This window comes from Leopardus geoffroyi, chromosome C2, assembly GCF_018350155.1.
Source record: "Leopardus geoffroyi isolate Oge1 chromosome C2, O.geoffroyi_Oge1_pat1.0, whole genome shotgun sequence".
NCBI lineage: Eukaryota > Metazoa > Chordata > Mammalia > Carnivora > Felidae > Leopardus > Leopardus geoffroyi.
Window position 1 is genome coordinate 9,429,585 of NC_059333.1, and position 17,680 is coordinate 9,447,264.

Genomic DNA, 17,680 nt, shown 5'->3' on the forward strand with positions numbered 1-17,680 from the left:
GGTATCAAAAAAAAGATGTTTGTGATGGATTGCCAAAGTAGCAATTGAGATTCTATTGTGCTGCTCTACACATTGAGTTTCCTCATGGTCAGATTAGAAATACAAGCTCACAGGGAGGAAATGATTCACCCCTTTGAAGTGAAAAACTTTTAAAATACGGACCCTACCCTTGCTTTCTGGGTCTGTCACCTTTCATTTGGGTAAGCCTGAAAATCCCTGGTGAAGACTGAAAAGTAAGAGACTCTTAAAATCTGAGAACTGAGGGTTGATGGGGGGGTGGGAGGGCGGGGAGGGTGGGTGATGGGCATTGAGGAGGGCACCTGTTAGGATGAGCACTGGGTGTTGTATGGAAACCAATTTGACAATAAATTTCATATATATATAAAAAAAGAAATGTAATCAGTAAGTAGAAGCATCTTTAGAACAGGGATGTTCCTGTGAAGGGAGGCAGGTGGTGGGTGTTCATTCAGGCCCACAGGAGCCAGGCTTGGTGTGGGCAGGAAGAATCTTCTGTCACTTTGGTGTCCTGGGGCGAGTCACTTGGGAGTCATGATCTACACCCAACCTATACTCAGTTCCTCCCCTTGTCTCAGATCGCCGTATGGATGTATCTTGTGTTCTCACTCCTATTTCACACGTGGCAATTGTTTTTCCCAAGGAATCCGGTATTTTAAGAGATCACAGCAGATGTGTTGCCCATGTTATACCAGAGGCTGGTGAAAAATGCTCCCTGGCACATCCAACCATGCTCATTGGCTTATGTGTTGGCTCTGGGTTCTTTCAGCTACAACAGCAGATCCGAGTAGATCCTATAGGGACTGTGTGGCCTGCAAAGCTAAAAGTATTACTATCTGTCTCTTTCTATAATGTTTGCTTACTCTTGAACTAGACTGTAACTTCTCCTCATCTACTTAGGTGTATTAGATTTTTCTGCTGGTTTAGCATATACGGTCTGTACAAACAGGCATTTATAAGGAACCATTTATTCATTTCTGGTGTTATTTCACTGATTTCATTTTTCTCTGCCTTTTCACAGCTAAAATAAAAAATCTTTCACAGAATTAGCAGACTACTCGAATACAAGTAGGGATATTTTACACTTTGTTTTGTTTTGGATAGGGATAGTATTGACAGGGAAAGAGTTCTTTTGGGCAAGGGAGGGGGTTTCACAGAGGGCCCCATAGATGGAACCATGAATTCGGTTCACCATTGTTCAACTTTCTTCTCCGTAACAAACTCCCCGTGAGGTCCCTCAGCATCTGAGGGCAAAAGGGCCAAGTAGACGGGGGTCTCTGCTCCTTCTTCTGGGCTTTTAGTGGCTCTAGGTCCGGCCATGTCTGTTCTCACCCACCCAGGGCAGCAGGCATTCAGGAGGATCTTGTCCCCTCTCCTCTGCTCACTCAGTTTCCTGGCATGGATTCTGGACAGGACTGTGACACCAATTTTTGTCACTCCATATGCAGTATCAGGCCAGCCCTCCTTCCTGTGCACCCCGTTCTTTGTGTCTTCCACGAACTTGTTCATGAGCCCCACCAGCTCCTCCTCTGTGATGGTTTTACTTCTGAACTTCTGCTGCAGTCCTGGGCTGCAGTTTTTAAGCGATCTGAGGCTCACTATGCTAGACACATTGACCACTCTGCCTAAAATACAACACAAAATGTTATGGAGAAGGGCAAAGAAAGATGAATTCCAGTTTCGCTAAGATTTGGTACTAGAAAATTTCCACTGAAGTATCAGGAGTTTGCTGTGAGCATTAATGAAGACTGCCTGCATGAGTCAAGGACAGGACGGTCCTAAACTTGTTATACCCATAATGTCTCCAATGATGCCCGAGAAATGCTCTGGTGGGGAGGGCGCCGAGCAGATGCTCCACAGGAAATCAGAAATAGCTCCTATAAGAACATGCTGACAAGGATGAATGTAGGCCTGAGAACCTGAGTGACATCTCTGTGGCAGATTTGCTCATGTGATATGGACTGAACCAACTGTGAGTGACCAAGTGGGACTCTAGCAATGTGCCAGCATCTCTTATTTTTCTGTTAGATGTGCTACTGCACTGTGACATGGTGTCACATTGGACTTCTTAGTAATATTCAACTACCATTTATAAATGAATCATATGATGCTATGGAGAGCGATGAGCAAATGTACCGGAAGACTGAGTGACCGTCTGCTCACGATGCAATACTGATGGCAAATGACAAGCCTGATGAAAAACTGGATTTACCTGACTGTCAGCTAATTTCTATACTGTTAAATTAATTAAACAAGGAGGCCATTACTTTGCAGTGGCTCTAATACCCTGGTGGCATATGTAGCAAACCAAAATCAATGCCTGTAAATGCCTCAAACTTACAAAACTGAAACCTAACGACGACCGATCACAAACAACCAACTAAGCTTGAAGTTACATTCAATCAATAATTTTCGGGGCGCCTGGGTGGCGCAGTCGGTTAAGCATCCGACTTCAGCCAGGTCACGATCTCGCAGTCCGTGAAGTTCGAGCCCCGCGTCAGGCTCTGGGCTGATGGCTCAGAGCCTGGAGCCTGTTTCCGATTCTGTGTCTCCCTCTCTCTCTGCCCCTCCCCCGTTCATGCTCTGTCTCTCTCTGTCCCAAAAATAAATAAACGTTGAAAAAAAAATTAAAAAAAAAAAAAATAATTTTCTTCCTTCAATTCTGGGTTTTTCTGTATAACAGTCCTTCCCTGAGCACCTGTCGATGGAGCATTGCTAACTACTTCTGGTTTTGTGCTTCCTGATCCAAATACAGTTGAACCTTGACAACCCAGGGATTAGGAATTGCTGAATCCCCATGCAGTAGAAAAATCTACATGAACTCTTGATTTCCCCAAAAGTTTACTGATAGTTTGATTTTGACTGAAGGCGTATCCATGACATAAACAGTCGATTAACATACATGATGTATTCTTACAATAAAGTAAGGTAGAGAACAGGTTAAGAAAATCGTAAATAAAAGAAAATATATAGTACTGTACGTATGCTTATTGAAAAAAAATGTGCATATAGGCAGCCTGAGCAGGCCTGGACAGAGGCAGTGGTGTGGGGGCCTCTCCAGGTGACAGCAGGCCTGAGGGACAGTAGAGCTGCCTCATCTGCCTGGAGATATACCACTGGCCTGTGGCCATCTGTGGCACATGTGAGTGTGCAGGCCTTCTGGAGGCGATGGGGAGGGATCTGCACCTGGCCTGGGCAGGGTGTCCTGAGGAGAAAGAGAGGCAGGAGGAGAACTATGTGTGTCTGGGGCTCTGGGAATGTTCTAGGCAGGTGACAGAGGTTAGGGGGCCCTAACAAGTTTGGATAGGGAAGAGTCCACTAGCCTGAATAAGATCACTCAGAGGGAGGGAGAGGGAGAAGGAAGGGTCCAGGAAAAAATCCCCAGGGAAGTGCACCTGTGAGGACACAGAGCCAGAAAAAGGCCTCTGGGAGGAGAGTTTGGAATGAAGATATAAAGGAGAAGAAGAAGCCAGTTGTGAAAGGCCAGTGGGACAGAGGGCACTGCTGAGTCCTGGACACGTGTGTACAGAGTCCTGAGGGGAAGGGCACCTGTCCAGGTGGGGACACAGCAGGGAGGCCGGTGTGGCTGAGCAGGGAGAGGGAGCAGGGCCCGTAGATGAAGTCATAGAGGCAGCGGCAAGATCATTCTAGAAACACCACTGCCTGGGTCCCTTGTCACACCTACCTTGGGGTCTCATTAGAGGCAGCAGTTCTGTGCACACGTCTCGGGTACCAAAGAAGTTTGTTTTCATCGTCACTTCTGCTTGAATATGAAACGGTGTCGGATCATTAGCTTTCAGGGAGAAAGAGATTAGCGTTAATAGCAGCCATGTGGTAAAATTCCACAGAACGGCATATGAAGGAAAAGTGCATGTGAAATGTGGTGAATTTTTTGTAAAACTGGCCTCTAGTTCATAGTATTGTGCCAATGACAATGTCCTCATTTGATAAGGTTGTAGAATGTTGTAAGATGGCACCATCTTGGGGAGGGTGGGTGAAGGGGGCACACACAGAGATCTGTGTTCACCAATTTGTGCCATTTTCTTGTTTATTTCAAAATGCATTAAAAATCCACCCAACTGCCCTAAAGTCCAATCCCAGAGAAACCCTGTGACAACCTGGAAAGAATCCGAGGAGTCTCAGGAAACACAAAGGTCACTCTGGATGAAAAGCGCTGTGATTCCCCTGGGACTTGGCTCCAGCCCCACCCCTCTCCCCCATCCCTCCTTCAGCCCTACGGAGCCATTTTGGACGCCACAGGCGCTGAGAGCCCCACCGCAGCGATTTCCCCCACAGATGCAGCCCACCCTGGTTGGAGGTGCTCCGTGGTGTCCACCTCCCCTGCGTGCCCCCATCCCCTTACTCTTGAAGGCGATGCCCGCGTTGTTGACCAGCACGTCCAGGCCCCCGTACTCCTTGCGCAGGAAGTCGCGCGTGGCGCGGATGCTCTGCAGGTCGTCGATGTCCAGCAGGTGGAAGCGGGGGCTCAGTCCTTCGGCCTGGAGCCGCTGCACTGCCGCCTGTCCCCGCGCCTCGTCCCGCGCCGTGAGCACCACGTCCCCCGAAAACTGCCGGCACAGGTCGCGCACGATGGCGAAGCCGATGCCCTTGTTGGCCCCGGTGACCAGAGCCACGCGGGTGTGTGACGACATGGTTGCGCGTGGGGTGCACGAAGTTCTTGCGCGGGGAGCGGACCTTCAGAAGGCGTTCGCAGCGCTCGGTGCCTCTGGAGTTCAGGCACAAAGTTCGGCGCGCCTGCGCGAGGTTAGAGGGCGCGCGGGGCGCGCGGGCGGGACGCACCTCCCCCTTAGGGCGTGGCTTCCCGGGAACCGCCCAGGGGTGGTGGAGAATGGGAAGGGCCGGTGGGTGGCAGAGGCTGGTTAGGTAGCTGCCCGCCTGGCAGCGGAGAGAATCATTCTATTTGGCCATGTTCCTCACTGAGTCTAAACTGAGCCTGTATCCCTGGTTCTCCAAGGGTTTTTCTTTGTATCCTCTCAACTATTCAACCATTGACTTGTGTAATTCAACAAATAGGGCATTTGTAGGGACTTTTTTGTTTGTTTTTCCGGGTGAGGAAAAAAAATCTCTTGAAGTGTTTGGAACTATAGTTGTGGAATAAGCTAGGAGATCAAGTGTGTGTTGTTTTCTTCCCTAATTATGTGAAAGCAAATCTACCGGTTTGTCCTTGGTTGGTTTTCACATTAGAGTGGGGAACAGTCACTAAATCGTTACAGGGTTACCTCCCTCGACACTTGCGGGGTCATCAGGTTACTTGTATGCAGGTTCTGCAGTGTACAGGTGGAAGGAGGGGTTTGAAGCCCTTTCTTACATTCAAAATAACTTGTCAGGGTGCATCTTATTTTCCCCATTTTATTTTTTATTATTTTTTTAAATGTTTATTAATTTTTGAGAGAGAGAGGGAGTGAGCGGGGGAGCAGCAGAGAGAGAGGGAGACACAGAATCTGAAGCAGGCTCCAGCCTCTGAGCTGTCAGCACAGAGCCTCATGCGGGATTTGAACCTGTGAATCCGGAGATCATGACCTGAGCTGAGGTAGGCCACTTAACCAACTGAGCCACCCAGGCGTCCCTCCCCATTTTAAAGTGAGGAAATGGATCCTAAGAAGTTCATAAATTAGGTCAATGGTGGGAAATGAATTTTCTTTTTTCTTATTTCTTAAAATTTTTTTTTAATGTTTATTTATTTTTTGAGAGAGACAGAGACAGAATGCGAGTGGGTTAGGGGCAGAGAGAGAGGGAGACACAGAATCCGAAGCAGGCTCCAGGCTCTGAGCTGTCAGCACAGAGCCCGATGCGGGGCTCGAACTCACAAACCGTGAGATCGTGACCTGAGCGGAAGTCGGTCGCTCAACCGACTGAGCCACCCAGGCGCCCCCTCTTATTTCTTATTTACAACAGAGGAAAAGGGGACTATGAAACCAAATCTCATTTCTGCACTGCCTGGTATGATAGCCATGAGTGGCTATTTAAACGTAAATTTAATCAAAGTAATACAACTTAAAATTCAGTGCTTAGTTACATTAGCCATATTTCAAGCCTAGTAGTCACATGTATTAGTGACTGCTGTTTTGGATAGTGCAGATCTATAGTATCTCCATTACAACAGAAAGTTATAAGCAGTGCTTTAGATAGTTTCCAATTATGTTGCAATTCAAGGTGGGTTTCCAATTAGTTGAAAAAAACAAACAATTTGGGAAACACCTTTGCTTCTTTTTCACCCAAATTTTTGAGATAATTGCAGATTTGCATATAGCAGTAAAAAAAGATACAGAGATTCCTTACGCTTTACACAGTTTTCATCTATGGTAAAATTTTGCAACAATATAGTAGGATATCATAATAAGGATAGTCACATGAAAACAATCCATCAATCATATTCGGATTTCCTCAGTTTTACGTTATTTTTTTTATTTTTATTTTTTTAATTTTTTTTTCAACGTTTTTATTTATTTTTTTTGGGGACAGAGAGAGACAGAGCATGAACGGGGGAGGGGCAGAGAGAGAGGGAGACACAGAATCGGAAACAGGCTCCAGGCTCTGAGCCATCAGCCCAGAGCCCGACGCGGGGCTCGAACTCAAGGACCGCGAGATCGTGACCTGGCTGAAGTCCGACGCTTAACCGACTGCGCCACCCAGGCGCCCCTCCTCAGTTTTACTTTTACTTGTGTATTTGGATCTATACAATTTTATCACATGCTTAGGTTTGTCTGTCCACCACTAGAGATGTTGAAAACATTTCCATCAGCACAAAGATCCCCATTGTTGCTTTTTTATAGCCAAACATCTCTCTGTCCCCACCCCCGCCTCCACTCAATTCCTTGGGAAGCAGTAATCTGTTCTTCATTTAAAAATTTTATTGTTTCAATAATGTTATAGAGATGGAGTTGTGCAGTGTAACCTTTGGGGATTTTTTTTTTTTTTTTTTCACTCAAGATAACTAAGTGCTTTGTTTTGGATTTTCTCCTTTATCAAAGTGTATACTTGGTCTGTCATTTGCTGGCCTCCCTCCACACCACTCCCTACTTTCTTCTATACTTGGGGTGAGCCAGTGTGAAAAGGAAGTGGGATGAATTAAATTCACTAAATTAAGCCACAGAGATAGTACATAGTGTGCAGGGAACTTTGGGCATGGTGAGAGGCCTGCTGTTTCAAAAGGCAAAACAAGAGGACCACGAATCATATTTTCTGCCTGATTTGTTTATCCTTTTGGTACTTGTACCAACACAAGACTTGATGGCCAATGACGCAGGATGCTCAAGAAAATGCAATGCATAACATATCACATGGAAATATGAATTTAGCTTATGATGAAAGTGGTATTAACAATTATGGGGTAAGAAAGAATTATCCCAAAAATGATTGCATAATGTACACTGATTAATTTCTAACAAGACAAAAAAGTGCTTTCTCACTTTTTAAATTTATAGTTTTATAAATGTAACCATAAAACAAGTGTAAGGGAAAATAACTAAAATTTGTGGGAAAAGGACTTTGTAAGCATAAGAACGGGGAAAGCATCACAAAAGAAAGGACAGATTTAAGTATGGGAAATGTTTTGAAACTTTATTTTTTTGAAAAGCATGCTAATTTAAAGCCAGTGAATTAATTTCTGTTTTGATGATTTTTATCTTTTTTTTTTCCCCGTCACATTTGGGTCTTGATCCTGATTGTGTATTTGCGAGGTCACCACCATTTTCCATACATAGCACCTTGTCTGACCTCTGAACAACTTGAGAAAGAAAACAAAAGAGTAAAGATGAAGGCCCCAGATCTCTGTTAGTACTGCTGGTGTTTAGCATGGAAGATACTCGTTAGTTGTGAGTCAAGTTTGAGATCATCCTGGCTGCTATATGGAGAAAGAATTTTTATCATGTCTTTTAACTTGTGGGATAAATCCACATCTTTACTACCCACTGGTTCAAAGCAGTTGTTCTGTCCTAAAGTACCCAGTTCTATGGTGTCTACTAACATAAAAGATGTAGGAAAACAGTATTGTTAAATGACAAGTTATGAAGCTCTTAGGGTCTTCCCTTGCCCATGATTATTTACCCTCACAGAACTCTGACACTGGCTTTTCTTCTTACATTCTAAGCTTGTTCAATAAGCCTTCTTAAAAGGGTAGTGCATGAATTTTAATTCCCGGAATCAAATTGTGACTGAGCTGCTTAGGAGATATGAAAATCTAAGCAATTTACTTAATTTTATCAAAGATAAACAACGCTGTATACTGGTTAAGGTCGTAAGGACAGATTTTAATCAGTAATATACTATTGAAACAGGAAATTGGGTCCAGTGTGAAATGAACTTAACTTGGATTTGTACGGAGGTGGCTGAGTGTTCTAAAGGGAGAATAAGGGCACAGAGAGGGGGAATGGAGGGGCTTGAGTAAAGTCAGGGAAATGAAGGATTACCAAGAGTGTGTTAGTGTAAATGCCATTAGGCTAGCTGTGTGGGCTACACAGAGACTGGGAGACAGAGGCCCTATCTTTTCTGATGATTACATTTCAAATCCTTAAGAAAGACACTACTGAGTTGTAAGAGATAGATTTATACCTCAAATGGACAGAGGAAGGACTCAAATTGTGAATCCTTTTTAGTAAATCCTCTAATAAAGGGTGCTGAAGGGCCCATTATCAATTGTTGGTTAGAACAAACAGATATTCTTTTGGCAGGTATAGAGGGCTAGGGTCACCTTAAGGTTGTGGCTGTGAGCTATTAGAAACTATGTTAGTGTTTGCTTTTTGAAAATATAATGCTAAGTCTTTTAATTTGTGTGTGTAGGGGGCGGGTAGTGGATGAAACCAGTTGTTCTGAGTTTGTACTTTTCATAGGCCAGGGTTGAGGCCTAGTTGAGAAGCAGCCTCAGAGCAGCCTGGCTTGAGTTTGCTGAAGGGGAGCATCTTTGTCAATTCCCATCTAGAAAAAGGTAGTAGACATTTTTTTTCCTCCCTCATGAAAGGAAAATACTTGTTTCATGTGATCCTTTTCTTCCTGTCTTGAATGCATTTGTGTGAGATCGTGATGCTGGAGCTGCAGAAAAACTGTCTTGACACCATGAGGAAGCAAACTACAGGTGAAAATTAGAAAGAGCCTTGATCCTTGATGACGGCATGAATCACAGATTCAAATCTGAACCGACGTTTTGCAGTCCCCCTTTTACTTTTCAATAAACGTAATTTTAGAATGGATTTGCTGACAAGTGGCAAATGTACTAGAGAACTTCCATATACTCCTCATCGAATTCTATTATTAGAATCTTACTATTAATGGTCACAAGGAAGCAACATGGAACAGTAGTATTGACTAAGCTCCGTGCTTTATTTGGATTTTACTAGCTTTCCCCTTAGAACCCTTTTTCCTTTCCGGGATGCCCTCCAGAATACCGCATTACATGTAACTGTCATGTCTCCTTAATTTTCTCCGCCTAATGAGAGACTCTCAGAGTTCACTTGTTTTACACGAACTTGACAGCTTTTGTCAATGTACATGGTCGGGTGCTTTTGGGTTTGTCTAGTATTTTCCGCAAGGAAGAACTGGGGTTATGAGGTTTCGGGAGGAATACCAGAGATGAACTACCTTTCTTACATATGGTGAACCCAACATCAACTGATTACTATTAATCCTCATCACGTGACCAGGGAGTATCAGCCAGGTTTCTCCACTGTAGTTAATATTCTCCCCTTTCCACAATGTACTCTCTGGAAGCAAGTCACTAAGCATAGATGGCAATCAAGGCGGGGGAGGAGGCAGAAATTGAGCTCCATATCCAGGAAGGATTTGAACTTCGGTAAAGATGGTACCGGGAGAGCTACTCTAAAGAACGTGAAGTGGGGCGGGACTAACCGAGTAAAGGGGCGAGGCCGGGTCGGCCAGGGAAGGGAAGGGCGGGGCGGGGTCAAGGCAAAGGTTGGCAGGTAGGGCCTGACGCTGTCTGCTAGGACGCCACCTCGGCCCGAGTCGGTGGATGGAGGGACCAGGCGGGGCTTGGCGGCTTTAGGGGCCGGGTCGGGACGCACGCCGGAGGAGGCTCGTCCCCTCTATTAAGGAAGGAAGGACTCCGCAGGCCAGCTGTATGGAGCTCAGCTTCCCTGCCGGGGAACCGCTGGGTTTTCTTACCCCTGACCCCGGCGCGGCGTGGGGGGGGGGGGAGGGGGTACGGCCGTGGCGTTTCCGGGAACCTGGGCGCACGCGCACACGAAGGCGCAGGCGCCGGCGCACGCCAGGAGGCGGGGGCTACAGCACCGCTAGACCTCCGCGGGTCGCCTGAGGACTTGGGTTGGTCAGGACTCGAAGCGGGCGTGGCAGCTCGACCTCTCCGTGTGACGCTGGGCTCTTGCCTTAACCCACGTTTCCCTGGGGCGCTGATTTTGGTTTCCTCGTGCGGTGTGCCCGGCGCCGCCGCCGCGAGGTGAGCCGGAAGGACGACGGGGAGACGGAAAGCGGTGAACCCGGGGTCCCGGTCCCGGGATCGGGGAGCGCTGGAGCTCTCCGTATGTTTTCACTGTTCGGGGTGAAGAGAACAGCTCAGCTCGCAGACCCCCACCAGGCCTGGCGTTACGCTGCGACGGCCGTCACCCCCGTCACCTGGCCATCCCTCAGCGGGTGTAGCCCCTTCAACCGCGGTCGAGTCGCGCTGGGGGTGCGCGGGAGCCTGCGGCCGGGAGTTCGTACCGCCGGGCCCGAGACCGGGCCTCCCGTGCGAGTCCGTGCCTGTGGGAGCGAGGCCCGTGGCGTTCGTCGCGCTGTCACCCGGCGTCCGGGTGCGGGCGGAGCGCTGGGCACCGGAGGGGACGGGCCGCGGTTGGCCTCGGGACTTTGGGTAGAGCGGCGAGCCTTCCCCCGCGGGGGTGGGGTCGCCATTAGCGCCAGTACTTCTTCCTCGTTTCCGTCCGGTGTTTATGAGTCGAAGAGTTTAAAAGCAGTCCTGTGGTTACGCTGCATACATATGCCCGCCCCTAAGGAATATTCCTGTTGTGTCACTTATGTGTTGAGACATATGTAAGGCAGAGAACAGGAGGCTGCCAAAGTACTAGTAAAAGGCCCCCTGCCCGGGCACGTCTTTTGAATAACCTTCCTTAAATCCTCTTGTTTTATAAACGTACAGGATGCGTCAGAAGCCAACCCCAATGGGATCATTGAATGTTCTGCAACTTTATTTTTTTCACTTAATGTATCTTGAACACAGTGCATACCTTCCTCTTATTAATGGCTGCATAATACTCCACTCCATTGTCTGTATCATGCTGGTGTGCTTAATGGATTTCATTTTTTATGCTTCCAAAGAAGTACCATGTAGAAACTGCAGTGGTCATTTTTTAGCAGGAAAATACCATTTTTAAAAATTTAAATTCACGTTAATTAACATATAGTGTACTGGTTTCAGGAGAATTTAATGATTAATAATTTAATGATACACTTACATGTAACACCCAACAAGTTCCCTCCTTAATGCTTATCACCCATTTAGCTCATCCCGCTGTCCTCCTCCCCTCCACCAACCCTCAGTTTGTTCTCTGTCTTTAAGAATCTCTTATGGTTTGCTTCCCTCTCTGTTATTATCCTGTGTTTTCCCTCCCTCCCCCGATGTTCACTGCTTTGTTTCTTTTTATTAAAAAATTTTTTTAAATGTTTATTTATTTTTGAGAGACATAGAGAGAGAGACAGAATGCAAGCAGGGGAGGGGCAGAGAGAGAGGGAGACACAGACTCCGAAGCAGGTTCCAGTGTCTGAGCTGTCAGTACATAGCCTGATGCGGGGATCGAACCCATGAGCCAGGAGATCATGACCTGAGCTGAAGTTAGACTCTTAACTGAGCTGCGCAGGTGTCCCCATCTGCTTTCTTAAATTCCACATATGTTGGGGCACCTAACTGGCTCAGTTGGTTAAGCATCACACCTCACCTTAGGTCATGATCTCAGGGTTCTTGAGTTTGAGCCTTGGGTCGGGTCTGTGTTGACAGCTCAGAGCCTGGACCCTGCTTGGGATTCCGTGTCTCCCTCTCTCACTCCACCCCTCTCCCCCTTTCTCAAAAATAAATAAACAAAAAAATTCCACATATGGAAATCATTGTTGCAATTGGCAAGACTTCATTCTTTAAAAAAAAAAAATTTTTTTTAACATTTATTTATTTTTGAGAGAGCGAGAGAGACAGAGACAGAGTGTGAGCAGGGGAGAGGCGGAGAATAATGGAGACACAGAATCCAAAGCAGGCTCCAGACTCTGAGCTGTCAGCACAGCCTGATGTGGGGCTAGAACCCACAGACTGTGAGATCATGACCTGAGCTGAGGTCGGATGCTTAACCAGCTGAGCCACCCAGGTGCTCCAAGATTTCATTCTTTTTGAGTGCTGAGTAATATTCCAATAGTCAGTGTAGATTTCACGATCATTTCTTTGTTTGGTCTGCCTTCTTGGTGGTCATTTCCTCTGTAATTTGTTGCAAACTCCCATTTACTTCTATTGATTTCAGGATCCTAGTTCTAAGAACAAATTACTTCACATTGAAAGAGCATTTAAAGAAAAACAAACTGCTTAGAGAGAGGGAGCATGTGTGTGCGAGTGGGGAAGGAGTAGAGAGAGAGGGGGAGAGAGTCCCAAGGAGGCTCTTTGCTGTCAGCGCAGCGGGGCTCATGAATTGTGAGATTATGACCTAAGCTGAAATCAAGGGTCAGACTCAACCAAGTGAGCCACTCAGGCATCCCAGAATGTTTTCTTTTTTCCTCTAAGACTTAGCTTATAGAAGCTTTATGGCCATTGTTTTTTCCAAGTATGTTAGGTTGGTGCTTAGTAAATGTTGATTTGAATTGAGATACATAAGTCACCAAAGCACACAGTGGTGAAATAGTTGAGGATTTTGACGATTCATCAGCATTTAGTAGGACCTTAACATAAAACTGTTTCAGAGGGAGCAGTATAATGGGCAGTCCCTTACTGCATAAGGAATGATGATTTAGCTTACAGTATAAACGGTTTGTGTACAAAAACACTAGAGAAATGGTTTAGCAAATAATATAAGCTTGTGTATTCAAATCCTTGTAGGTACAAAGAACAGTGCTTATTATACAACTGGAAAGAAAGGCAAAGAAAAAGCTTTTATATTAGATTGGGCACCTGAACAGAAACTGCAGTTTTGATATGAAGATGGGAAGAGGAAGAACAAGCCGGATCAGAAGACGGAAACTCTTCAGAAGTTCTGTATCAAGAGGAGGTACAGTTTTGATCTTTTGGTGCCAGTGGTGAAGAAAAGGAATCTTTTGTTGATTGGTATTAACAGACACATGTAGCTTTTCTCAGAGGCCCATGGGCAATGTTCAAAGAGAATATTAATACTCTTTTTAGGAATACCATTATGTTTTTTTTTTTTTTTTTTTTTTTAATTTTTTTTTTTTTTCAACGTTTATTTATTTTTGGGACAGTGAGAGACAGAGCATGAACAGGGGAGGGGCAGAGAGAGGGAGACACAGAATCGGAAACAGGCTCCAGGCTCTGAGCCATCAGCCCAGAGCCCGACGCGGGGCTCGAACTCACGGACCGCGAGATCGGGACCTGGCTGAAGTTGGACGCTTAACCGACTGCGCCACCCAGGCGCCCCCCATTATGTTCTTTTAAACTCTTGTGGGAATGTCAGTGTATTTCTCATTGCTTCACCTGTGTCTTCTCTGGGAATGACTCCAGGTTTCTGTTTCCAGTCCTGACCTTTCTCTTGACCTATAGCTACCTGTAGAATATCAGCGTTTGGATGTAAATTCATCATTTCAGATTCAGCATAACTGAGTCTGAGCAAGACATTGTATGTGGAACTGCTTGGCCAACAAATGCAGTTGTTACTTTTGATAAAAATTAATAAAACTTTTCCTACTTGATCCCAAGCCTGTCAGCACCATCTTAGGCAATCTTTTCCAATTTCTTTCTTTGCTTTCTCTCTAGCTAGTGTCCTACTAAATCTTGTCTAGTTTTTGCTAGGTAGCTTCCCCCTCTCCCTTCTACTACGGAAAGATGATTTCAGCTTGTTCTTTGCTGGATTATCTACACCCTTGTTTTTCTTCCCTGCTTATTTTTCCATTTGTTACTCTCAGTCTGACTTTCCTAAGGGACTATTCTCATGTTGCCTTTTTGGTTTAAAAGCTTCCAGGGATCCTCGTTCCGTTTTGCATGATAGATGAACTCCTCCTGCCTAACATTACCTTCCTTACGAGGGGGCTTCACCCTGCTATTGCATGTACCAGAAGTATGTTCTCCACTCGCCGCTCCCTGGACACACCCCACATATGTCTGCCTCTGTCGTTCCTCTGAATCCTTCTTCAGTCTAGAACAGCTGTTTTCCTTCTCCTTGCTTATTCAGCTTTTCTCCAGCCTTTAAGACTGAGCTGAGGTCTTATTTTTTTGGCAATGCCATTTTCACTTTTTACTAATGTCACCCTTTGCCAAGATGCTTATTGGGTGTTATTCTTAAAGACCTACTTACTGGTTTTTTAGTTGTTTCTCATGGAGGTCTTATTTCCCAACTAAGATGTCAACTCTTGAGGTTGAAGAACATGTTGAACATTCCCCACTGTTTCTAACATAGTGCTCTGTATATAGTAGTTGCTCATTAAATGCTCACTGATTAAATGCTCTTACTGTAAAATCTATTCTCTAGTTTATGGTAACATATTTTGGAAGCCTTATATTTTGGATGGTGTTTTTAGAAAAGTTTTATTGAGGTATAATTGACATATAGTGAATGCTGCATATCAAGATAATGAACGTATCCATCCATCTCAAGAAGTTTCCTCATTTCCCCTTGTAATCCTTTCGTTTTGCCCCTCTTTAACAACAGCCCCCATCCAGGCCACCACTGATCTGCTTTCAGTCACTATTGATTTATTTGCATTTTATATTTCCATATAACCATATAGTATGTCATATAATAATATATAGTATTTGGCTTCTTTAACTTAGCATAGTTATTTTGAGATAATTGTGTTTATCAATATTTATTGTTTTTTATTGCTGAATACATTGCATGACTTGTTTGTCTTCTTGATGTACATTTGGATTGTTTTCATTTTTTTTTCCTTTTTTTTTTTTTTTGCCTGTTAAAAATAAAGCTGTTAATGAACATTTGTGTACAGTCTTTGCTTTTTCATGGACACATGATTTCTCTTCTCTTGGGTCAATACCTAGGAGTAGAAAGACTGGATCATATGATAGATATATGTTCAGCTTTTAAAGAAAAAGAAACTGTCAAGCAGTTTTTCAGTGTGGTGGTATAATTTCCACCAGCAGTTAGTGAGAGTTCCAGTTGCTCCACATTTTTGCCGACACTTCTTACTGTCTTTTTGATTATAGTCGTCCTAATGGGTAGAAGTGCTGTCATATTGTAGTTTTGATGTGTATTTTCCTAATGACTGGTGAGCTTATTTGCTATTTACATAGGCATTCTTTGGTAAACTGTTTAGATCTTTTGCCCATGTTTTTATTAGGTTGTTTTCTTTTTCATCTTCTTTTTTTATTTTGTTTTCTGGTTATGGTAAGAAAGGCATTCTCTTCCATTACATCTTCTGTCTGGCTCTTATTTGTACTTGTGATGGCTGTTGATTTCTACACCTTGATTTTTTACGACACTGTGTTAGTAAATTCTCTTCTATCTATCTTTTTGCACTATTATTCTTTTATTGTTTTTTGAGCTGAAAATGATAATTTTTATTTATTTATAGCTTATTTAATTTTTAAAATTCCAGTACAACTAATGTAGAGTATTATACTAGTTTCACGTGTACAATACAGTGATTGCACAGTTCTGTACATTACTCAGTGTTCATCATAAGTGCACTCTTTTTTTTTTTTTTTTTTTTTTTTTAAATTTTTTTTTCAACGTTTATTTATTTTTGGGACAGAGAGAGACAGAGCATGAACGGGGGAGGGGCAGAGAGAGAGGGAGACACAGAATCGGAAACAGGCTCCAGGCTCTGAGCCATCAGCCCAGAGCCTGACGCGGGGCTCGAACTCCCGGACCGCGAGATCGTGACCTGGCTGAAGTCGGACGCTTAACCGACTGCGCCACCCAGGCGCCCCCATAAGTGCACTCTTAATCCCCATCAACTATTTCCCCTCCCCCCCCGCCCACCTCCCCTCTATAACCATCGTTTGTTCTCTATATTTAAGAGTCTGTTTTCTTATCTCTTTTTTTTTCTTTATTTCTTAAATTCCATGTATGAGTGGAATCATACGGTATTTGTCTTTCTCTGAATGACTTATTTCACTTAGCATTATACTCTCTAGATCCATCCATTTTGTTGTAAATAGCAAGATTTCATTCTTTTTTTTTTTTTTGGTCGAGTAGTATTGCAGTGTGTGTGTGTGTGTGTGTGTGTGTGTGTGTGTGTACCACCTCTTCTTTATCCATTCATCTTGTCAGTGGCCACTCGAGCTGCTTTCATAATTTGGCTATTGTAAATAAGGCTGCAGTAAACACAGGGGTGCACATATCTTTTGGAATTAGTGTTTTTGTATTCTTTGGGTAAATACCCAGTAGTGGAATTACTGAGTCATATGGTAATCCTATTTTTAAAAAATTTTTGAGGAAGCTTCTTACTGTCTTTGTCAGTGGCTGCACCAGTTAACATTCCTACCAACAGTGCATAAGTGTTCCTTTTTCTCCACATACTCACTCATACTTGTTTTGTTTATTGTGCTTTTGATTTTAGCCATTCTAAAATCACAGGTGTGAGGTAATATCTCATTGTGGTATTGATTTGCATTTCCCTGATGATGAGTGATGTTGAGCATCTTCTCATGTGTATGTTGGCCATCTGGATGTCTTCTTTGGAAAAAATGTTTTCTTTTTCTTGACTACTGAGAGTTCTTTAGATATTCTGGATACAAGTCTTTGATCAGATAGGTGTTGTGCAAATGTTTTCAATTATTCTGTGGCATTTCTTTACATGCTTTTAACAGTGTCTTTCTTTTGAGGAACAGAAATTTAAAATTTTAATAAAGTCCTCTTTATCAATTTGTTGTTTTAGGGATCTTCCTTTTGGCGGTGTACCTAAGAAATTCGTATAACCCTGGGTTGCAAAGATTTTCTAGTATGTTTTCTAGTAGTAGTTTTGTCGTTTCAGGCTTTATATTTAAGTCTGTGATTAATTTTGAGTTAATTTTTATAGATGGTGCAAGACAGGAATAAGTGCATCCTTTTTTGCTTATGTAGATCCAGTTGTTTCAGCAACATTTATTGAGAAAACTGTCCTTTTCCACTGAATTGCTTTTGCGCAAACCTTTGTAAAAAATCATCTCTTCGTATATTTGTGAGTCTGTTTTTGGATTTTCTTTTCTGTTCATTGATTTCTTTATTAGGCTTGATGACAGTATTACACAATCTTGGTTACTATAGCTTATAATAAGTTTTGAAATCAGTATTTCAAAGTGTTTTTGACTATTGTAGGTCCTTTGCATTTTCATATGGCTTTTGGAATCATTTTGTCAATTTATACAAAATGTCTGCTTGAATTTTGATTGGATCATATTGGATCTATAGATCACTTTGGGGAGAATTTGACATTTTAACAATGTTGAGTCTTCTAATCCATAAACAAGGTATATTTCTCCATTTATTCATGTTACTGACTTGAGATCTTTTAAAAAATTATTTTTAATTGTGATAAAATA

The 17,680-nt window shown here is 43.7% G+C and overlaps 2 protein-coding genes across 3 annotated transcripts in view; one reads left to right on the forward strand and one right to left on the reverse strand.

The window, feature by feature from the left end:
- Positions 1-965: 965 nt before the first annotated feature.
- On the reverse strand, positions 966-4,667 carry LOC123610601 (carbonyl reductase [NADPH] 1). The gene is made up of 3 exons (XM_045501435.1): positions 4,379-4,667; positions 3,701-3,808; positions 966-1,640 (listed from the first exon to the last, which is right to left on the reverse strand). Exons 1-3 carry the CDS (start codon positions 4,665-4,667, stop codon positions 1,204-1,206), a joined length of 834 nt encoding a protein of 277 aa, XP_045357391.1. The 3' UTR covers positions 966-1,203.
- Positions 4,668-17,680, forward strand: part of SETD4 (SET domain containing 4) — a 30,798-nt gene continuing 17,785 nt past the window's right edge. The window contains exons 1-2 of one of the 2 annotated variants that reach the window (XM_045501434.1): positions 4,668-4,779; positions 13,070-13,238. In XM_045501434.1, coding sequence (XP_045357390.1) covers positions 13,166-13,238 — 73 coding nt within the window. In that variant the 5' untranslated portion in view covers positions 4,668-4,779; positions 13,070-13,165. Of the gene's footprint in view, positions 4,780-10,084; positions 10,442-13,069; positions 13,239-17,680 lie in introns of those variants that run through there. The other variant, XM_045501433.1, reaches the window with a different exon arrangement.